Source organism: Cylas formicarius, unplaced genomic scaffold (genome assembly GCF_029955315.1).
Source record: "Cylas formicarius isolate icCylForm1 unplaced genomic scaffold, icCylForm1.1 PGA_scaffold_10__41_contigs__length_53128322, whole genome shotgun sequence".
NCBI classification, from domain to species: domain Eukaryota; kingdom Metazoa; phylum Arthropoda; class Insecta; order Coleoptera; family Brentidae; genus Cylas; species Cylas formicarius.
Genome location: NW_026844214.1, coordinates 14,558,222 through 14,582,694, shown reverse-complemented (window position 1 = coordinate 14,582,694; position 24,473 = coordinate 14,558,222). Strand labels below are relative to the sequence as shown.

At 33.9% G+C, this 24,473-nt stretch overlaps 1 protein-coding gene across 2 annotated transcripts in view; it reads right to left on the bottom strand.

Annotated features, from left to right (window-relative positions):
* Positions 1-24,473, bottom strand: part of LOC132708361 (ankycorbin) — a 44,603-nt gene that overhangs the window by 3,290 nt on the left and 16,840 nt on the right. For both annotated transcript variants that reach the window (XR_009619902.1, XM_060680649.1), the window contains exons 3-10: positions 19,596-19,863; positions 17,662-17,774; positions 14,729-14,882; positions 13,397-13,561; positions 11,833-12,152; positions 5,963-7,767; positions 2,772-3,098; positions 1,854-2,203 (exon numbers count right to left, since the gene is read on the bottom strand). Coding sequence is in view for 1 of the 2 variants with exons in the window: in XM_060680649.1 (XP_060536632.1) it covers positions 1,854-2,203; positions 2,772-3,098; positions 5,963-7,767; positions 11,833-12,152; positions 13,397-13,561; positions 14,729-14,882; positions 17,662-17,774; positions 19,596-19,863 (3,502 nt within the window). In the remaining variant the exon portion in view is untranslated. The remainder of the gene's footprint in view (positions 1-1,853; positions 2,204-2,771; positions 3,099-5,962; positions 7,768-11,832; positions 12,153-13,396; positions 13,562-14,728; positions 14,883-17,661; positions 17,775-19,595; positions 19,864-24,473) is intronic.

The following is a 24,473-nucleotide window of genomic DNA, read 5'->3' as shown; positions in this document are numbered from 1 at the left end:
TAATCAGCTATATCGACACAATTAACTCATTTTTTTTAAAAATTGAACTGAGGTGGCTTTTACTTGATGAAAATTCATTTATCAAAATAAATAAGAACTGAAAGTTCAGATTTTCAAGAAATTATCTATTATGACATGACAATTGTTTCGACAACACCGTGACTTTATCAAATGTGACATTTGATAAAGACACGGTGTTGTCGAAACAATTGTCATGTCATAATATATAATTTCGTGAAAATCTGAACTTTTAGTTCTTATATATTTTGACTCATTCTTTTCCTGAAAATTTAACATAATTTGACATAATTTGAGCAAAATGCGCATGTTGAATGGATTTTCTCAAAACTTTTTCATAGTTTCTTCAAAAGTTTCTGTAGTATCAACATAGGCAGGGCTATATGCAGTTAAGAGCATTGAGAGAATAATGGAATGCCAAGGTAAAATTCCCAGATCGTACGGAAATTTGAATAAATATGCAAAAATCTCCGAAAACACGACATTAGCTCAATTGTTGTTACAAATTAAAAACAAACCAGTAATTTAGCTTCAAAATAAGTTGCTATAATTATTGCGTTTATCGAATATTGTACAGACGCAAACTTATATTGCGAACCTAATACACCCCGATATTAAACTGTTATCGCAATATTTTATTTAAAAAATTAATTTTGTTTTCATCTTTTTCTTCTCACTCTATAATTAATATATTATTATTTTATTTTTGTTCTATCGGTGTTCGGAACGGCAGTTAAGAACTAAGCATTCATTTGGCAAAACAACTTTACACATTTGAAATATGCAGATGCATTGCCACAAAACACGGAAGTTGCTAAGGCTTGAATAATGTATTATGCTATACTTTTTGCGGAATATAGTATATGATGCAATAGGTTTTATAAAAGTCACTTTATTCTTGTGTTTGGTTAGACACGAGCGGGGCACGAAATAAGTGGTAATATTAGATATTTGAAAACGACTACGCATGTCTAAAAGTATTAATGACAGCTTTGGGGTAATTTAGTGTCCTTCAAGGGTATTTAAAAAAGTAATAAAGATAAGTATTTTTACATAATATTTTATTTTGATTTGAAATAGCATTTGGCATCTTAAATAATAGATTAGAACTTTATTTGGTAAATTCGAGAAAATTAGATATTAACAACATAAAAAAGTCATATTTATTTATTTGATTTTATTCAGTCATTTATTCTTTTTCTGAACAATTATTTCTTTTGCCTGATGGCAAGGTAAGCAATCACAAAAAAAGTTTATTAATATGCGTTAAACCTTTTTGGAGATACGAATATTTATTAAAGAACATATTCGAACAATCCCCCTCCAACTTATTCCTTATGATAGGGCAAACAACATGAAGGAAAAAAATACCATACGACAAAAACATTAACTTAATAATACTTTTCCATAGCTAAAATTTCTGAATGATTAGGATTAGATCGTCTATGCATAAAGATTCGAAACCTTGCAAGTTTAAAATATATAATGGGTGATTGATAATGTAAAAAGTAAAATTCATTAATAAAGGACTGGTTAGATTTAAAAAATAATAGCTTTAAAAACACCTTCTGCAGCTTGTGAAAAAAAAATCAGTTTCTAAGAGAGGCCTGACATTTGTTTCTTAAATTACCATATTCAATTTTCCATTTTCCCAAAAAAATATTTAGCACACCATTTGACATTGACCGTTCCATTGTCCGCCCTAGGTAGTGTTGAACTTTACTGGTTAATAAGGAAAAACTTTAAGTCATCAAGTTCGCACGCTTCAGATAAGGGATAAAGTAAAATAATAAGAAGTACAAAAAGCCCAAAATACAAAAAAGTGTCGTACTTACAATACGCCGCGCACGGTATACCGGTGTACGCATGCGTCGCGTGCATGCATCGGTGCGTGCTCTGCGTGCACAGCAACGGGTTGACGTTTTCGGCTGATTCCGGCAGTCCTCGTAAATGCGCGACGTCGATCTTTTGCAACTTGCGCAGCGACTCGTAAAGGAATTTCTCAAAGCTGCGAAACGTGAAGTCGTGCGGGACGTAACGGCCCGCCCCTACGGTCGACGCGCATGATCGATTATACTGGTCGATCGCGCGTTTAACCAGGACCGATTCGTTGTGCTGATCAGCGCGAATCTGGCTCCGCTTTAGCTCCAGTAGGTGCTGGAAGAGTTTTCTTTCCAAGTGGTACCTTAACCAAAACGTATTGGATACTTTTGCGGATTATCTTGCTTATTAAGTAACTAAGTAAGTAAGAATTCCACATCCTCGTGGGTTTTTCTGGATGTTTCGAAACCCTTTCACAACGTCGATCACAAAGTTCTTTCGGATAAATTGCAGAATTGTGAAAAGATAGGTAAAGCATATGCACTATTAAAAGATTACTTGATTAATCGCCATTAAATTGTATGTTTAAACGAAAGTATCAGCGAATTTGCCGGCGTCAAATTTGGAGTGCGGTACTTTTTGGTCATATAAAACGTGATCTCTAAACTGGAGATACTACACACCAAAATATAATTACTGAACTCTACAGGCCGTTCAAAGTTCAATTTTATTCCAAATTTTCTCATTAATTGAAAAAGTTTTTATAGTATAACAATAAATATTGCTAGTTTAAGGTTTTTTGACATGACAGTTGCGAATTTCAAATTTACTTTGCAGTTGCCCCTAGAGGGCACTGGTTTCACCGTCTTATTTAGATCAATGAAATCATATTTTTTATCTGAATATACCCCAGATTTGCAGATAGCACGCACCTTCTAATATTGGTTTGTATCGTCTTCGTAACCGATGTCATTGTTACTCCCCTGTCCGACATATTCCTCCATTTCGAAATCCTGGTACTCCTCGGGCTGGGTTCAAACCCAGAATCGATCAAGTTACTGCTCTCGTAGTCGCTGCCTGCACTTCTCGACTCTCGATGTCGCATACGCGATTTCCTTTTAATTTTTTTCCTGCGCGTTGGACTGCTCCGCTCTTTGTCGTCGATATCCGACTCTGTACCCCTTTCGACATCGCTGTAGGCATAAGCGCGGATGGGTGCCGATAGGATGGAATCGGGTCGTTGAGGTTCATTTAAACCGCTACACTCCAGAAGGTTTGCATCAGAAAAAAATACCGGTTAAAAAAAATAAAACCGACTATTAAAAAATTCCAACGTTAGAAGTTTTGCTTATAATGCAATTGAAAAATATAATTTTTATAATTCCATTTGCTTGTTATTCAGAGATCGATATTATGAGAGCGATATATTTTGTTTTTTATTTCTCTTTCTTATTCCTCTTTTTTGTTCTTCGATTGATTGATTGTAGTTTTTATTCTCTAGTAATATTTTATTATGATATGTTTTATGTGTGTATTTCTTGTATGACAAAGTACAGAAAGTCCAATCAGAGCAACTGTTCAGTTACGTCATAGCACGACATCTTTATCTAGTTCATTACTGGATGTCGTAAATTGACACAGGAATTTTGTTTGTTGTCAGCTTTGAAATGCATGTGCAAAGCCGCGTCAAGACATACGGATTAGTTTTGATTAGGTCATTATACCTGAAGTTACTGCACAACTGCTATGACTGGAGTTTATCTCCCTTATTTAACCCAACTATCTAAACGCATATATTTCTATTATTTTATTTAATGGAATCCATTATAAAATAGGTTAAGTTGCAACCATTAATTTCAGGGAAAAACTTATTTTTCATTCTTCTGCTTGTACTAAAATTTAAAATAGTCATCAGATATCAAGTTCTTCCCATAGTATACCAGAAAAAAAAAGAATTTTACTCAATTTACATTTATCAATTTCCTAAAATGTTATTACAAGAGTTGATTAGAAACAAAAACTACGTTCAAATATGTACATTGAAAAAATGTATCCAGTTTTGAAATGGGTTCTATGCACAATAATAATGCAAATTTTATTGTAGTTAGGTTTAATCTAAGATGCACTTACAAACTCGTGGATGAAGAGAAAATCATCTTGATTGTGGGAGAAAATCATAAAACCCATAGAGAAGCCGCAAGTATTAAGAATAGGCCTGATGTAAAATTCCGAAAAATTTGAAGTAATACTGACTGTTGTATCCAATCCAAAAATGTCATTACGCAAAAGGAAATCGATAATTCAACAAAATGTAAGAAAAGATACAGTGCCCAAGAATTTCAAACCTTAATAGAATCATTCAAACCAAAAATAGAAAGAAACGTTTTGATTTTTATTGTATCGTCCAAGTAGAGTTAGAAGATGAAAGACGAATTATTTTTCTGATGAGTCGCGTCTCATGGAACTGTCGTGCCACCACATTGTCGCTGGTAGTCTAATTTTGTAACAAAGTCTTGCGATCAACATTTCTTCAAGATTAATATGTGGTCTGGCATTTATAAAACATTTACGTTTTCATACTAGAACGATAATGTATTTGGAACCAGAAAGCACCGTCTGCTACATTGAATGTTAGCTAATACCTTGAACATGTGTTCCATGGAAAAGTTACCCGCAGATAGGGATAGGGTTGTTTGAAACAAAAAGTTTACCAGGCATTTAGAAAAAATAATTTTAGGAAAATGCCAAAAAATTTTAGAAAACATTAATAAACGAGAGAGTTATTATGAATTAAAAAAATAAGATTTCTGATGAGTGTATTTTAGATCTTTGAAGATGCATAACTTTTTATGAAGAATACGTTTTTGCTCTAAAATTAATAATAAAAAAGTTCCCCATATGATTCTAACGTACTGAGACATATTGTTTATTGTAAAATATTATGATTCCTGAAGAAATGTTTATATGTGACACTGTCAACTTATTGAGGAAAAAATAGAAAACATTTCAAAAAACGTGCTATCTTATCTGCTCTATCTCATTTGCATCCTTAATAATATAAATATAATAGTATATAATAATATAAATATATAATATTATATAATAAAGATAGCCAAATGTGTTATTAAAAGTCCTTCAAAGCGCCTAAGTAATTATTTCATAAAGGGGTTTTTCCAAAGATTTGCCAACTTGTATGTATTCTAATTTATTGTGTTTTAGTTTAATCTTTCCCTAATTTCTTAAATGGAAAGGCCCTGTATCAAACTATTTTATTGTTGTCAGCTATTTCATCTCTACAACTTTTATTAAGGTCTCTCGATTGCTATCGATTCAAGTTTTTTACTTGATTCCCTCTTTGCTTAAAAATAATAGAATAGTTGATATAATAATAGATTTAGATATATAGATAAATTATTTACCACCAGGCGAGAAAAAAACGAGTATAAATTCAAATGAAGATAAAATTACCGCTACAATAAAGTTAGAAATAAGAAGGGTTCCGCTTAAAAAAGTATATTATAGGAAAACAATCACTATTGCTAAACTTGTATTTTAGTCACAATATTTCGTGCCCTATAGCGAAAGCAACCCTGTACTTATATATTTGATTCTTAAATTCCACTCGAAAAAAACATTTTATACTTTTTTTTAATTTCATTTAAATACCTTTGGTAAGTTGGATTCCTAATAATCAAAATCCTAAATCAAGTTGTTAAAAAAGCATTTTTCTACAAATATACAAACCGTTTTTGGAAAAAAAATCAAATTTAATATCCGATGTCCCCCTGCTATCCCATCCTTATATTGAACACACTCTACAGGCATAAATTATTTAAAAAAAAAATTGTTTGAGGTATGTTCCGAATCACGCGATGGAGGATTTCTAGTGAGTAGCGCCATTTTGAAAAAAAAAAGAAACTTAGGCATTGGCAGACATTGTGGCAGTTGAAGTGACAAGTGAAGAATTATGAAAAGGAATATTTATTGTTGTTGAAGGTACGTGTGGTACCCGAAAAATTGTGAAAATTACACTGACAATTTTGCATCTTTTGGTTAATTAACCATTGAACTGAATGAAGGAGCTACATTTTGAAATGAACAGACTAGATGGACTTCGGCTTACCTATTTGTACCCCTATGAATATCTGGCAACGAAGGCACTTTTGGTTCCATCCTTCTCGCGTCGTCTGCTTCAAGCCGATCCAGCTGTCTTTCGCTCTTAGACAGATGCGTTCTAAATGTAGGTGTCGGTATCTTGCTTTGCTTCGGCTTTGTTTTGTCACTCCTTCTGGCTTCTCTTGATTTGGATCGGATCTTCATCTCCGTGGCCGGTCTAAATTTACTCATTGCCTCCACCTCCTTGTCACTTAACACCTTGAAGCTTTTGTGCACTTTATTGGCGTCGTCTAGTAACGAGTCGCTCACATCACCGGTTTCTTCAGAGGAACTTACGATATCTCCAAAACCCTGTTGCTCCAAAGCCAAATACGCTTTGGAATTGCCTTTTTTGCGTGGTTTTCCTCTCAACTTGGTCACTGGTCGTCGTTTACTTTTGTGCTCAAACCCATTCGATTCATTTTTTTCATCGCTCTTATACCCCATCTGATTTGATGTGATTATCTGCAATTCGTGCTCAGCTGCTGCTTCCCTTTTGTCCTGGTCGTCGCCTACAGGTTCGTTTCCTTCTTCCTTAAAAGCTTCGGCGCCTTCAACTAGCGCTTTGTTGGCTTCTTTTTCACCGACCTCTTCTAAAGTTACTTCACCATTAACTTCGTTAAGTTCCTTTGTCACTAACGCAGCCAAAACGTCAATAGGTGCTTCACTGTCAGCACGGTGATCGATTGTACCCTCCGACTGTCCAGCTGGCGCTAAATCTTCGCTTTCTTCTTTCACAGTCTGATCTAAATCGACTTTCTCGCCACTGGCTTCTATGACATGTTCGCTTTGTCTTTCTAAACCTTCTTCATGTTCCGTAACATCCGCTTGGCTCTCTATTTCTTTCATATCTGTAAAATGCTGACTTGGTTCAATTTCTGAAAGTTTGTTTTCTTCTGGTTTAGTTTCTACCGATAATTCCTCTGACGGTTTTTCAATACCTGGTTCTGATTTGCCTTCACTCGACTCGGTGGCGATTTCGTTTATCTTCATAACTTCTTCTATCTCCTCATTCGTATTGGAAGCCTGATCATCGGGTTTAACCTTGTCAGTTGTATTCATTTCGGATTCAGAGGCCGAAGTTTTGTGAGCATCCGCTTCGAATGAATCCTTATGATCCATTGAGGCGCCGAGAGTAGGCGTAACGCTTTTGGAGCCCTTTGGTGCATGTTTCTCTTTAATTATGCTATACTTTGCGCTTTTAGGACGTCTTTCCTTGTTACCCGAAGCCGATCGAATAGGAATACTAATCTTTTCGCTCGAATCGATTGCTACCACGTTTGAAGTAGCGCTGCCTCCAGGCTCCAACGTTATTTCTTTTACTTGATGTATATTTATTTCTGTTTTTCCATTAATGATGATCTCGTTGGAGTAATCGATTTTGCTCGAGGACGGGTTCGTTGATTCTTCCAAGCTACCCGTAGTTTGCGTCTTCTGATCTTGAGTTTCGAGTCTCGAAACTTCGCTTTGACCTGGCAATTTTTTTTTCTGCTTTCTCATCGGGGACTTTCGAGCACTATTTGACGTCCCCACTTTCTCGCGTTCGCTCTCGGAACTGCTGGCGAACGTGGTATCGTCTCTTATTGGGAAGCTGCCGTGCGAAGGAACGGGAATCTGATTGCCGGCGCGACTGGCTGGGACGCCTCCGTGGAGTTGCAGAAACTTGGCGGTCGAACGGAAACCCCGCTGCAGCGCACAGTCGAGTGGAGTCATGAAGACGTTCTTGGAAGTTCGCAGGATAGGGTTGATTTGGGCTCCAGAATCGAGGAGGATCTGACCGAGAGATCAAGTAATATAATTAGTGAAACGAAAGATAATAACAATAATAAAATTATAGTAGAATATATAAAAGCATATTTTCTACAGTGTGTCCCACTTAAGAACTGTACACCCTTGAAAAATATTTGTTTATGGTTCGATTTTGATAAAAAAAAATTGTTGAATAAGTCTCTGAAAAATGCACTAGAATCTTGTTTGGCTTATTGCTTCAACTTAAAGTCATGGCCAACTGAGACTATCCAACAAAAGAGAGAGAAAAGAGAAGTACTATTAGGGAAAATAAATTGGCAAACGAATTATTATTCAGGACTGCATAAAACCTAACTATACTAAGTTCGAATACAGGGTTCTCGAAATATCGCGGGTGCCTTGCTTAAGCATTGCTTTTGTAGAATGCTTGTTTGTGGCTCAATTTTGATAATTCTGTTCGATAGAAAGACACAAACGATTTTCTTTCAGAATTTATAAAGCTATATTTTTTTAATTAAAAAGAATTTTTAATTCTCATCTAATAATGAAAATAACTGAAACATCAAAATTGATTGACGTCAGCATACTGGTTCTTTTATAAAACCAAGTTTGCTATGGAGACTGTCAAATTCACTGGCTAATTTATATTTTAATTTTGTATTTTGTAATTTAGATGATGCTAAAAAATAAATGTCCCTTAAAAAGTTTATCATTATTTTTGAAATTTGTATAATTAAAATATGTAAGATCTTAAAATCACATACAAAATAATCGTCATTTACAAGGTTTACAATATATATTTTTTAAAACATTAAAAACTCTGGTCATTGGTCTATTTACTTGTAATTAGTCCTGAATACCAATCTGTTATCATTTTCAATTTGAAAAAAGCTCTAAAAGTACTTCTCGATTTGGTGGATGCTTCATTTAGTATATTTAGTATAGTACTGAAACATTATAGAAATTTCGTTTTCATCATCTTATTACGATGCAGGATGTTTGTAATACAAAGGTAAACTTTGTATTGTAATACAAAGGTAAACTTTGTATTACAAAACTTTCCTGTTTCACCCTATATCTCAAAAACAAAACAAAAACTCTTCTATGGTTCATCTATCGTTAGTTCCTACTAGTCTTGTTATTATATTCAACTTTCGTGTTCATATTGTAAATTATTTTTAAAGGCTCCTAAATCATACCGAGTTAATATTCCGAAAAATTCTAACGGTTGTTTTCTACTAGGAATTATTCATACTATAAAATCTCATTTATTTGACAGAACAGAATTTTAGATAACGCCTGGTCTTTACTGAAAATTATGTTTGAGCACCTTGTTTTTCGGAGACATCGTGAGTACATTTACTCAATGTTGATAGCCGTAGTGCCAGTGATGCATAACTAAATTCAAGCATAAACCTGCATATAAACTTGTGTCCCAAAAGGTTTGCTTTTTAATATAGGGTGCAAAGTTGTAAACAATTTTAATTTAAGATTTGGAATGAGTGTTAATAGTGACATCACGTTAACTAATCGCTAACTATGTAATTCTTTTTTAGAAAAAAATGCCCGCCACTGACTTTTTGTCCACCACATTTTTCCCAAAAGAGCTAGGAGCAATATTATTTAAATAATTATCAGGACTCATGAAACCTCCAAGAAAAAAGAATCAATAATCAGTATCGATATTATCTTTCTACTATTCAATAAAGACATATGAAGGCCCCGAAAAAGGTTTTTAAACTTCAAGTGTGAAAACCTGCCACCCTCTTTTTTTATGCAGACGTTGCCGAGAATAAACCACTTCCCCTAAATAACTTTTGTCGCATAGCCCGGCATTCGGCATTGAGTATATTTATAGGAATGTTTCAACAGCGAAGACAAATTAGCGGTCAGGGCCTAACATAGTGTGTTAACACGTCCCTGGTTTCCACCTGATTGGAGAAAATCCGCCTTGAACTTTACAAACGAGCCTTCACGCTTGTGGCCTATGGGCTGTTTTTTCCTTCATCCGGTAGCCCTGATGACGATTACCCGTCTAGGATGATCAAGGTTCAAGTTTACGTGATAAGTAAAATTAACTTATGAATTTTTATGAGAAGGCCATAAACGGGGGAAGGGGGTGGTATATGAAAAGCACGCGATCTGTGCTGTCGATTAACCGCATCAGGTTACGCTTACCGGTTTTAATAGGCGGCAACTTGGAGCGATGCTAAAAATAGTAAGTGCTTATTACAGTCATTGTAGACGCTTATTTCAGCAGATTACGAAATAATACTTTCATATTTACTAAATAAATATGTTAAAACAAGTTGCGCACAGTTTTTATTTAATACAAATGGGGACAAAGAGGCAAGAAACAAACAAGGTTATCATCACTTCAAGTTAAAAATTTGTTTCCTAAGAACACAGCAAAATCTGTTTGTTTTTAAATATATGTAAAACAAAACACTAGCAAATTTTTGATATGTCTGCTTATTTGATATTTTTAAAATTTTTATTCTATTATAATTTACAAATGGAAGATAATAATTTCTATTACTATACTAAATATTGTTCTATTTGACCACACATGTTTCCCAACTTTCAATTGTATGATTTTTGGGTATTAAGAATAGTCTCTTAAGTGAATGATTGTTACTGTAATTATTACGATATTATCATATGCCTCCAAAAAAAGAAATCCATTAACATCAAGTCCAATTTTGATAGTTATTGATTCAAGTAATGATCAAACATAAACGATACCCTAGGTGTTTATTTCATGAATTTCTCAAGGATTATTTATAGTTATATAGTGTGTCGTTTTTTTTGTGTATCGGTCCCTAAAATTTATATATATATATATATATATATATATATATATATATATATATATATATATATATATATATATATATATATATATATATATATATATATATATATATATATATATATATATCAGTTTTAAAAAAAATACACCGCATTGAAATTTCGCAAGACATATAAGGTTAGTGAATGAAGACCAATGCCAAAGGAGTATGTAGTTTTGGGAAATATAATAAAATAAATATCAAATTATATATATATATATATATATATATATATATATATATATATATATATATATATATATATATATATATATATATATATATATATATATATATATATATATATATATATATATATATATATATATATATATATATATATATATATATATTTGATATTTATTTTATTATATTTCCCAAAACTACATACTCCTTTGGCATTGGTCTTCATTCACTAACCTTATATGTCTTGCGAAATTTCAATGCGGTGTATTTTTTTAAAACTAAGTGGATTGAACTCCTGATAGCATGTGTTAAAGAGAAAAAACATGTACTTCAAGGCTGCATTTAGTTAATTTTCTTTATTCAAAGCACGTTTATTGGGACATTCTTTTTGATAACTCGTTGCTTTGGATAAAATCTCATATATTGGCGAGGCAACGAGTAGCAGCGAATTTTTTATTATTCTAATAGTATACTTGAAGTATATCACTTCTTTTACGGGTCCTGCATTGGTGAAACACCATTTCAATTATTATTATGTGTCAATAACTTATCAGTATTAATGAATATAGGGAAAATTTTTAAATTATATGAAAATTTCCTTTTTTTGGCAATAGATTTTTATATAATTGTCATTAAATTAATGTGTTTTGTTGAATGCCGAAAATATATAATGTAATATGTAAAAATATATCAAATAGGCTTAGATGCCAGAAAATTGTTAAGGTTTTTTGTTTTAAATATAATTTTTGCTATTTTGATCGAAATTTCACACAGTTCAATCTAACGTTAAGTACCGAATAAAAATAGTTTTTGGGATTTCAATTTATGAGGTTAGCAATGTTCGTGGTATTAGTAGACAAAAAGTCCGCGGGGTTGCACGATTTGGCAAGCTTATTTCCGTCACAGGGGTTTATACGAAACTTTTGGCGCAATTTTTTCGAAATACCAGGCATCAACCCTTATGGCGAGTATTTTTAGCATTTATCCTTCGATGAGATTCATTTAATTATGTTTAAATATATTATATTTAATTAAAATGGGATGAAGGTACCTTGCACATATCTGTGTTATCGTTGAGGGCGGCCATATGCAACGGACACCTGCCGTCGTTATTCCTCGCATTCACCTGGCTCGGACGCATGCTCAACAGCCACGACACCAACTCCCTCCTTCCGGAATTGGCGGCCTCGTGGAGGGGCAAGTCGCCTCTCGCGTTTCTCAACCACAAGTTGGCGCCACGCGATGCTATCAATTTGACGGTTTCAAACTGACCTTTAGCGCAACCGCAATGCGCAGGACTCCGTCCTTTTCGGTCCTGTCTGTTGGGATCCGCACCATGGGCCAATAGGAGCGCAGTCGCGTCTGCGTGACCTAGGGATTTACGATGTTGAGGTAATTTATCAATTAGGGCAAATTTTACGTTTTGAGCACTAGGTAATTTTTGAACATTCTGTATGTTCAAGCTTCACGAATATTGCGGAAAATGCACTAAAAACTTAGTATATGAACTTTCAAGTAAATATCGTAATCGTAATTTAAAAATTGCTACGGTCTGGAACCATACATATTTCATAGTTTCAACTGTTAAACCTAATAATACTCATTACGTCGTCTGAACAATATATTTAGTCATTTTGGTCGTTAACATCGGTTGAAAATGAGGTGCGATAATTTTACAATCTTTTCAATAATAATAAAATAAACCTCTATATAAAAATTTCCACAAAATAAGCACAATCCTACCATAATAATTTTGTCAAAATAGTAAGGTTTCTGTTTTTAATGGACTGTTGCTAAAACTAAACAAAATTTTTAAAAAATAAAATTTTCACTTGTCCAACTTTGAGCACCGATGTCTCGAATGCTGGTCATCGGATACGAATTGGGCCCTCAAATAATTTTATTCAGAACATCAAGGAATACAATTTAATAGGACAAAATTTAAAGACAAATAAAATGCATAATTATCAATTAATGACAGTACAATTTCTTCAACTTAACTCAGATTTTGATTGAAGAATTGTTTGGACTGACAAGTAAATTTTCAAAAAAAAAGAAATGTCCAGCAAAAGAAAATCACAATTTTGGGTTACAGAAAACCCCAGTTCGTTTATTATATTAATAAATCGTTATCTGAATATAAATTCGGCACATAAATACTTAAATACTATCTAATTCAATTAACACTTGTCGATATGACTTACTAAAACAGTCATATTTGAATAAATTGAATTACTGACACAATAAAATACAGAGATTTCCGTAGAAAATTCACATTTAATTAATCCTGTGTACGATAGCTTAAAGCTCATGTAATAAATATGATAAGCAGCCTATTGACAAACCGTAAACAAAATTGATCTAAAAATAAATATAAAAAAAAATAATTTTTAATTTTTATCTCGAAAGTAACTAAAATTTGAAAAAAATAAAATTTGCACTTGTCCAAGTTTGAGCACCGATATCTCGAATGCTGGTCATCGGATACGAATTGGGCCCACGAAGACTTTTATTCAGAACATCAAGGACTGCAACATACTATTTTTTTCTTAATTATTTCTTAATTATAATTATATTATAAAATAAGGGGCCCTTTGGTAAACTCACATACGCACCTAGCGTAACTGCGTAGTGCAACGCTGTGCAGCCGTTGCTATCGATGACGTCGGCGTTGGCACCGCAGAGGGTGAGCAACGTGTCGATGCAGTCAGTGTGACCTCGGGAGGCTGCGCAGTGCAGAGCAGTTAAACCGTCCTTGTCTGACGACTCGACCAACGCTCCTGATAACAATTTCATTAATTTTCTTTAATCAAAAGGCGGTTTCATCAATCTGAATTTTTGACGGAACTGAATTTAAAATGTAAATGGCGGCATCGACAAAATCCATTACATTTTGGTTAATATAGCCCGCCTATCTAATTCGGTCTTATTTTATTTAAACCAAAACATAGTTTCTACATCCGAGGGATCCAAAAAAACTTGTCCAATATGTGCAAACAAGACTTCTTGTCCATTGCATACAGACTTAATTAAACATTTAAATACTTATCATAACTTAACTACAAAGGAATCTAAATTAGGCTACGTCAGCTCAACTAAAAGACGCAGCGTAAAAATTGGAGGTAGTTTGGAAAGTATATTTATATAATATAATATAATAATATTATATACAATAATAATATATTTATACATCACACGTGCCATAAAAATTAGCATATAAAAGAAAGGACCAGGCTGTTATTAAATTTTATTGTCAAATACAAAGCATGATTTCCTAGAGTATAATAAATTTTTTGTTAGATATAGTCCGAATGTAAAACTAAGAATTTAAACTTTTTATGGGCAATTTTAAATATAATGTGTATATTATTGCATTATTTTGGTGGTTTTAGTTTTTTTTTTGGTGTTGCTTTGAAAGTGGTTAATATTAACTTTTACTTCGAATTCCTAACTTGTTTTATAATGAAAATAGAGGATTTTGCAGTTGTAAACCTTAAGGAAAATTCTAAAACAGGGAAATTGAGCGTATTGTTTTTAATTTTTAGATATAAAACATTTAGCTTTGAAATAAGTGTTCTATCAGTATGTACTTACATTTTATGTTTTATCATTCATAGGGTACAATAGCAATTAAACGTAAATTGTTAAGGATGTGTAATAATATTTATTTATATCGCTATCCACCCAAAAAAACACGAATAAAAGTATTATAAACACATTGTTGCATATATTTTAAAGCCTATTAATACAATTAATAATAAATTCATGTTTATTCATCAAAAACAATCAAACTAAACCATCAGAAATTCCTAAATGCCCACAAACACGTATCGAATGGCCGATTCAGTTTAAATTTCGCGCCATAATCGGAACTAACCGTTGCATTCTGATTAGTCGGCACCGTTAGAAAATTAATGTAACCTACTTATCGGCGTTCTGCATCTTACCGGCTCTGACTAAAGCTAGAATCGCTTTTGACGACCCCGCACTGGCGGCCCACAGCAGAGGCTGCCTTTTATCGCCATCTTCGACAGAGACTTTGATGTCCTTATGATAAAGGAGGATCTGGAGGACTTGAAGACCCAGGATGGAATCTTTGTCCTAAACATTATGATACCCAACTAAGTATTAGGAAAGACATTAGGAATGGTGATGAAATCTCTTCTACTGGTGGAAGGTAATAAAGCAAAGGAAGGTCGAAAGTGCACTCAAAATACAAACACTTAAATGAAATTATTGATGTTATTTTGTATGATAAACCTTTTAATTGAGCTAGGATAGCTTTTACTTTATGAAAATCCATTTAACGTAATTAAATTAGAACAAAAAATGTTCAGATTTTCGCAATTATTAGTTTTGGTTATTAGTAATAGATTCTTAATTATCGTTATTGAAAGGTTATAAGTTTATATATACAGGTGTAAGACGCATATATTTTTTAAGCTACCCTCTAAAATTTTAGTGTAAACGTCGTTCCTTTGCTTGTTGAAAGTCGGGTCTACTGTGGAGTGTCTCGGCCCTTCAGAATATTGTTGTTTATTGCACTGTCGCGTGTCTCTGCCCTTCAGTGTCGGTGTGGTTATTCGGGACAGGATATTTCGCATGTCTCTGCCCTTAGTATCCATTGCACGATCGGAATAATCAGCACTAGTGATTGAAAAAGGTACTATGCGTGTCTCTGCCCTTCAGTATATTTTGACCTGTTGTTTATTGCACTGTTGCGTGTCTCTGCCCTTCAGTGCCGGTGTGATTATTTGCGACAGGATACTTCGCGTGTCTCTACCCTTAGTATCCATTGCACGATCGGAATAATCAGCACTAGTGATTCAAAAAGGTACTATACGTGTCTCTGCCCTTCAGTATATTATGACCTGTTGTTTATTGCACTGTCGCGTGTTTCTGCCCTTCAGTGCCGGTGTAATTAGTTGCGACAGGATACTTCGCATGTCTCTGCCCTTAGTATCCATTGCACGATCGGAATAATCAGCACTAGTGAATGAAAGAGGTACTATGGGTGTCTCTGCCCTTCAGTATATTATAACCTGTTGTTTATTGCACTGTCGCGTGACTCTGCCCTTCAGTGCTGGTGTGATTATTTGCGACAGGATACTTCGCGTGTCTCTACCCTTAGTATCCATTGCACGATCGGAATAATCAGCACTAGTGATTCACAAAGGTACTATATGTGTCTCTGCCCTTCAGTATATTATGACCTGTTGTTTATTGCACTGTCGCGTGTTTCTGCCCTTCAGTGCCGGTGTGATTATTTGCGACAGGATACTTCGCATGTCTCTGCCCTTAGTATCCATTGCACGATCGGAATAATCAGCACTAGTGAATGAAAGAGGTACTATGCGTGTCTCTGCCCTTCAGTATATTATGACCTGTTGTTTATTGCTTTGACAAGATATTTCGCGTGTCTCTACCCTTAGTATCCATTGCACGTTCGGAATAAGCAGCACTAGTGATTCAAAAAGGTACTATGGGTGTCTCTGCCCTTCAGTATATTATGACCTGTTGTTTATTGCACTGTCGCGTGTCTCTGCCCTTCAGTGCAGGCTATTTGCGACAAGATACTTCGCGTGTCTTTGCCCTTAGTATACATTGCACGATCGGAATAACCAGCACTAGTGATTGAAATAGGTTCTATGTGTGTCCTTCCCTTAGTACCAATCTAAACTGAGTTCCAGATTTTATGCTATATCTGTTATCTGTGATGTCTGGTGATATTAAGTAATATTAAGTTTGCTTCATGAATCTTAATAATCTTTGGTACTCAGGATATTTTTTTAGTTTCAGATGCGAACCATGTCACCTTGCTGATGGCCTGTTCACCGTGCGTTTAGACCAAAAAAAAAACTTAGAAATTACTCATTATTATACATTTTCAACTTCACATTTTATCGTTTTGGTCAGCTCATCCTACAAAGGTTACAATAAAGGTTAAATTTAACAACGCAGAACTCTTCAAATCCAGTTGGTCATTAAGTAATACAATTTATTTCAATTTAAATTTAACAAGGGAGACCCATTCAAATCCATATAGATTCTTTTGTTTAGTGACCAACTGGGGTTGTAATGTTTTGTATTTTATAAAGGCAAGGTTTTGCCGGAACAGCTGTCATAAACCAGAAAATAGCTGTGAAAATCATTTTTTGTTCTAATTGTATTCAACAACAAGTTGTAATTGTTATGTAGCCAATATTAATATCATGTTCTAAACAGTTGCCACTTTTAAAATTGATCCACCCTTGGTATTTAAGTTAGGAATTAGAATATTTAACCCGACTTTATTATAGGAGGTTTAGTTATTTTGTTATTAAAATCCCTTTTTAAAATTCTTTTCATTCGGTACAAATACAAGTGGACATCATTGTTCTTTACTTTTTTCCTATGATTTGAAATATTGTACAGTTGCATAAAACATAAGTATCTATTCTTTAGCGAATTAAAATAGAATTTAAACGATATGTTTTGATCAAAAACACATTTTCTTTTAAGTTTAAGTTAATCATATAAGTTTTATAATCTGTATCACTGTTTCATTCGATGACAGACAATTTCATTTTCCGCAGTGTTGAGAGCGGAGATCAATAAGTCACTTAATAAAATATGACTCGTCATTTTTACAAAAAAAAAGTTGATTAGCAAAGTTTTAATTTTTAAAATAAATTTAATACATATAGAACACTACACACACTACATTTTCCTCTCTTTTATTTTACGAATGAATTCGGCCACAAAGCGCATACATTTTATTAATTAAACTAATATTATACTTAATTAATATAAAAGATTAGGAATACCTGAATGAAATTACAAAGTGAGGACGTAAGAAAGACGATTTTTGTTTATAGTTTAGTATTTCTAAGATACGCACCCCTCCACACATTTGAGCGGCGTAGTGTAGAGGGTAACCACCATGAACGTCTGGCGTTGAGACAGGAGCTCCTGCTGCTAAGACCGCCCTTAAAGCCGTGGTCTCGCCGCAAACTAGACAAATTTTTAGGAACAACATTATCAACTATAAATCTTATGATGTAGTAGATAGATGTAGAAGTAAATTTTCTAGTTTTCCTTGTTGTAATTTTGTTCTTAAATTTTACTTATAATAGAATTGTGGAAACGGATACTCTAATAAGCACTATTGTAACATGTACGAGTGAGAAATTTGTTTTAAGAACTTAAAATATTTAAGGTAATGGCAGTATGAGGCATAAACCAAAATATATTAAAATTCGTGATATTTATGTGTAGGTAATTGTGAAGTATGTTTTTCAGAATTAAACCACTGGAGGAAGAAAGCAGAAACCTATTAATTTTATTAAGACTAGGTGGATATTTTTCTGTATATAATCCTTGCTTAATAAGTGACACACAAGTTTTACCAAAAGTTTTTTAGGTTAAATATTTTTAGTGGATATTGATGAACATTGTTTTACAAATTTGAAAAATTTTGAAGCTTAAAAAATATTTTGTAAAATTCAATTAACTTTGAGTTGTTTTTTGTGTACAAAATTTCCAGTTCGAAGCTAAAATTTTCGGTTGTGCTATGACATTAAAATCTCATAAGCCGAAAACAAATTACTATCGATAAAAAAATTATAGTCGATTGATTGACACATATACTGGGTGGCACACATCAGGCGTAATTTGAAGAACTGACTATAATGGAAAATAAAGTAGTTGCTTAACATGCTTTTAGAGTTCTGAGCGGAGCTATGAAAATTTCGTTCCCGGCCATCATAAATTTTTTTAAAATACTTGTATCCAAAATAGGTTTTTAGTTTTTCTCATATAGCTATTGGTTAATATTGTGGCCGTAATGGCCTAAATATCGATCTCTATGTACTTAAAACTTTAAAAACTATAATCTACTATAAATTTTGTGTATATCCTCTTGCGTCAATAAACAGTCCTAGAAACTATAACGATAGGACAAAATTTAAAGACAAACAAAATGCATAATTATCAATTAAAAATCGCAATTTGGAGTACAGAAAATCCCAGTTGCTTTATTATATTAATAAATGGTTATCTGAATATAAATTTGGCACATAAATACTATCTTATTCAATTGGCAATTGTCTACTGAAACAGTCAATATTTGCATAAATTGCATTATTGTATTTTTTGGCTTCCAAAACGATTCAAAGGAGATAGGGTATAATATAATACTTTTAGATCCAGAATGAGTTCTTTTTATTTCCGCAATAAAATACATAGACTTCCATGTAAAATTCACGTTTAATTAACATTTATGTTTTGCAAAATGTGCATAATTTTGCTAACATCCTGTGTGCGATAGCTTAAACATCAAGTCATAATATGATACAGCTGCCTATTGACAAACCGTAAACAAAATTTACCTAAAACGTTTGAATATTGATAATTATGTTCGAGATAGATTTTCTTTGCTCAATTTTATAAAAAATAATTTTAATTTTAATCTCCAAAGTAGCTCCAGAGAGCTATAATTAATTTTTTCACAGAATCTAAAAATGTAATAATATATAAAGAGCAATCCATTTAACAAAATGAAATTGGAGTGTGATTCGAGTACATACATGTCGCAATTTCCCAAATATTTCAAAAATAGAGATCATAGCCTTCTACCCAATGTTTAAAGGTTCTTAATAGGTCATTGAGTTTGGGGATCCCTGTATATCTAAGGAGTATTTTTAAAAACTAATATTATTTTTCAATAAAGTGAACCTAAATTCAAAAAAGTTCGTTATGTTTTTTTCTTCAAATAATAGTTTTGTTACACTTTTGCGACTTCAATTACTGTACAGCGAATCGCGTTCGGATTACCTGTTGCCCAGTGTACGACCGTATGCTTTTCATTGTCAACCGCACCAACGTCCGCCCCGTTAGCCAACAAAAACGTGACGAGCTGCGTGTTGCCGGCTATCACAGCCAAGTGAAGAGGCGTGAAACCGTCTTCATCGCGGGCCTCCACCAGATCCGGTGCGGCCATGGTCAACAAGTCGGCGGCCTGCGCCGCCCAGACGCGATCGCTACAGCAGCAGTAGTGCAGGGCAGATTTGCCGGTTCTGTCCCGGTCCAGCAGTGCAAATGGCTGCAACAATGGAAAGCAATATAACGGAAGGTACTAAGCAGGATTTGAACGTATGGTGTGGCAGACCGTCATCCAAAACGTCTTCATACCTATTGTTGGATGGAAAAAGCAACTACCGCTATCCTGATGTCACCGTCGTATTTGCTGCAACGAAGGAGGAAATGGCGGATCTCTTAAACAGAATGGAGCGGACAGTAGAAAGTTTGATCTAACAATGAACAGAACCAAAACAAAAATAATGATAGTGGATAAGCCTAACGTAGTAAACAGGACTCATCTGCTTGACGATCTCGAAAGAGTAAGCAGTTTCACAGGGTGGGAGGGAGAGAGAGGAAGGGAGAGAGAAAGAGGTAGGAAGAGAGGGAGGGGGAAGGGAGAGGGGTGAGAGGTAGAAAGAGGGGGGGAGGGAAGGAGAGAGATGAATGGGGTGAGGTGGAGAGGGGGAGGGGAGGGAGAGGGGAGGAGATAGAGAGGAAGGGGGAGAGAGGAAGGAAGGGGGTGAGGGGGAGAGAGAGGGGTGGGAGAAAAGGAGAGAGGGATAGGGGAAGAAAGGGGAGAGTGGGGAGGGGGAGGGAGTGGTATAAAGGGGTGGAGAGGGGCGAGAGGGGGAGAGAGACTGCTTGCTGTTGGCTGCGAAGAATATTAAGGACTCTCGCTTGAACTAGAACTAGAATTTCAGAACTTTTTTAAAACAAGTTTCAAAATTATGTAATAAAAAATATTCCGGATCACTTCGATCACAACGAACTTATTTAGGTAACTATGGATAATGGTAAACATTTAGCATCGCAGCATTTTCTATTAGTACTAATGTGACTTTATCATATCTAAATAGGCATATTATAATATTTAATCTTTATATTTTTAAAACATCTTAAAAAAGTCTTAAAAGTAGATCCCTGATGCTCTGTCCTACAGGTGGTTTCTTGGCCTCGGCAGGTTATTTCCATAATTTCCTTCAAAAATCAATTGATTCGAAAAGGAAAATCTGCTTTGGCGTGTTAATTAACCGTCATTTGCACGATTAAGTTCATCGGAGAAAATTTCAAGAGGGTTCTTGGTAGCCAAGAATCTGCCTAGTTCGCAATGTCATTTTTTCTCAATATTTCAATAGCGGTGGAGAACCCAACTACAAACTGCAATATACCTACCTATTACTATTTACATTAGATTGACACTTAAACATTGTTTTCTAACAAAGACAACTTTAAATTTTAATTGTTTTTATTTATTTATTATGAATGTGGGTAATACATATATAAGTCCTTAGAAAACTTAGCAAAAGCTTATAATATTATGATTAACTAACCATGGGTGAGGTAATCGCAAAATTTAATTTTTAATTTAATAAGATTTAATTTCCATTTAAAATATCCGAAAACATTGGATTGATTATCTTGCTCATGAATTTAGTTTTGGTTAATTAGCCAAAGAGGCAACCACCCTCCAATCTTCTCCAAGCCGACACTATTATATTATACGAGAAATTTTAATTCCCATAAAAATGTCCGACGCAGTGCAATCCATATGGAAAAGAATAGGAGGTTGTACCTTCACAAAGGCTCCTATCTTATTGAGTCGCTGAATTTAACCTGACTCATTAGATAGCTTTGAAAACCCAATTGTAGCATTTATATATAAGAGATTAGATATGGAGAAAGATACTATCTCTCCAAAGAAGTGATTTGCTGATAGTTCAAAAATGTTCTGTTGGGAACATGTTTTGAGGTACGGTTCCTATTTGTTCCAGAACTCTGAATTTCAAAATTTTATTTAGAAAATATTATTCAAAATCATCATGCCGTTTGCACCATTTATACAACTGTTTTGGAATATTCAAATAAAATCAAGATCCACATTTTGCACTGGCCACCTCGCAGCCCAGATTTAAATCCAATAGTACACGTTTGCAATTTTCTAAAAATACTAGTTCGGCGTTATATACCTCTCCGAGTTAGAGCGTGTGGACAACGTTCCTCAAGCAACCATGTCAAACTTAATAACAAGCATAACTTTATGAATACAAGTAGTTATAAGAGCACAAGGAGCTGCGGGTTACTGAAGTTCATTTACCTTATATAAATTGAAAATTCTCTTTGAAAAGTTCAGTAGATTTATTTAGTTTTTAAGTTTTTGTACCAGACCGCCAAATTTTGTATTATTCTTCGAATTTTATTTCAAAATTTATTGTTTTCTTAATTTAATTATCATTATTTAGAGCATGCTATCGCTAAATAAAATAAAGAGTAAAAAAACAATGACATAATTACAAAAATTATAGTGATGCGTTAATTTTGAACAGAAACTTATATTATTTCGTACTGCTTTCAGAGAATACTGTCGTATATCGTATATCAAAACATATCCACAAGGAATCGTTATATTTGGGAAAAATCAAAACTTTCGTGGACCAAACATAAGTGGGAGACAGTTATATATCGCGACGAAAGAAAATATACTGTCTAGAAAGTTTTCACAGGGCAATAAAATTTAGGCAGTTACTCGAGCAAAGGGCACAGGTTGGACCAGGAAGAGCCCAAACTATTGAAATGAACCCATAACACATTTAGTACAATGAACGTTTTCCGTATCACAGACTAATTAAGTAGGCCATGAACCTTCAGAAAACAAGCGATTTAAATCGTCTTGTTACCATGGAAACGTCAACAATAATTCTGTAACGTTTGTTGTCAGTGTCATTTTGAGAATGTTTTATTTATACAATTTTCCGTGTGAAAAGTGGAGGGGATTTTTTTAAAGAAAATAGCATTTGACAAAATTCAAAACGCAGGAAGCCAGTAAAGGTAAGTTTTGAGACTAATTTTATGTTAAGTATTTCCCTAAAATGCAATTATCCCTAAAAAAATCTACATTATCACATTAAAAAAATAGCTCAAAAAATTGTTTGTAATCTATTGAGCAAATATGTTAGAATTTTAGCATAATTTAGGGATGCTGTTGATACTATGTATTAATCTTGCTCCTATCTGCTCCATTTTATAAAATTAATTTTTGCAGAACTTACCGAATCGGAAAAAAAACGGTGAAAAATGTTTTTAGTTTTGTCCTATTAATATATAAATTTGTTTTCTTTTGTTTTATAGAGCGATAGTGTAATTTAAGTTTAATTCATGTAAGACATTGTTATTATTTCTGGCATTCCAATAGTGAAAGGTATTGTCATAACATATAAAAGCAATCATTTAACTTTTTTAGAGCTATGACTAATGCAAAAGTTGAACTAGTTATATGCCCCAAACTGCAGACGAAGCCCAAAGCTAAGCGAAGATAACGCATCGCTGACACCGCATCGAAAGCCATATTTATTCGATTATCATATTGTAAAATCACTTTTAATTATTCCAGCCTTTGTATCGGCTAGTCCGAATAAAACTTCACTTTGCTTTCTGTATAAATAAATGATTTTAAGAACGCTCTCCCGAATTTTAAACGTTTAAGTGGCGCAGTCAGAACGTATTTTCTAAGTGGACAATTAACCAGAATCTTCTGGAAGTTTCTCTGAAATCGCCAATCGTGGAAAGTTCGAAACTTTTGGACATTCGCTACGTGGACTTTCAATCCTTCAGCACACAGAACCAGCAGCAAGGGAACCAGAACGACGGTCTACAAAGGTACAACCCGCATGTGACGAGTTGGAAAATTGAGTCGGAAAGGAGACGGAGAAATACGAAACCGTAAGTGTCATTTCCTTTTGAACAAATCAAATCAATTAATGAGCGATTCTGAAATCGAAGAACTCGGAAAACAATTCAATCAAACTTTAAAGTTTGGGAACAAAACACAAACAAGAGTCAAAACAATGACCCAACAAGGAAGCTGAGGTAGTATGAGCAGTGCGGAACCTAGATTTAATTGGAATCTTTTTAAATCCAAGGTGGATTACATAAAACCTTACGGCGGAAATGGCGACACGCTAAACAAATTTATTGCTAAGTGGGAAAGTTTAATAAATTCCTACGTTAATTTGGAATAGCCATATCTTTGAATATATCATAGACAAACTAGTAGGGAAAGCAGAGTTAATGGTAGGCAACCGATCAGAATTGATGGATTAGTTAAGCATAAAAGATGGGCTCATTCAATGCTTTGCAGATAGCAGAAATTTAGATTGTCTAATTCAGGAATTGACTAGAACAACACTGTTCAAAAACGAACATTTAGTTGATTTCGGTAGTAGGCTACAACTTTTAAAGAGTAGTCTAATAAAGCGGATTAGTAATTCAGAAGATTAATCCATGTAACTTATTATAACAAAATCGCTCTCAATACATTTATAGCTGGATGCACCGGGACGCTCAAAAACAACATGCATTTAAAACAACCAGATTCTTTAGAGTAAGCCATTGCTTATGTTTCTGAATTTGAAAATTTCGAAGACCTCTACGAGAATCTAAGCAACACAACAAAACAATTCCAAATGTCCAATTTTCAACAAAGCGTTTCAAAACAATTCCAAATACCCAACTTCCAACAAAACAATGCAAATTAAAATACCGGTACTGATTAAAATACCAGTAAACTGTCAATAGAAATTAATGAAGGAAAATTCTTCAACGATATAAAAATCAGTTCGGAAAACCGGTATTTTT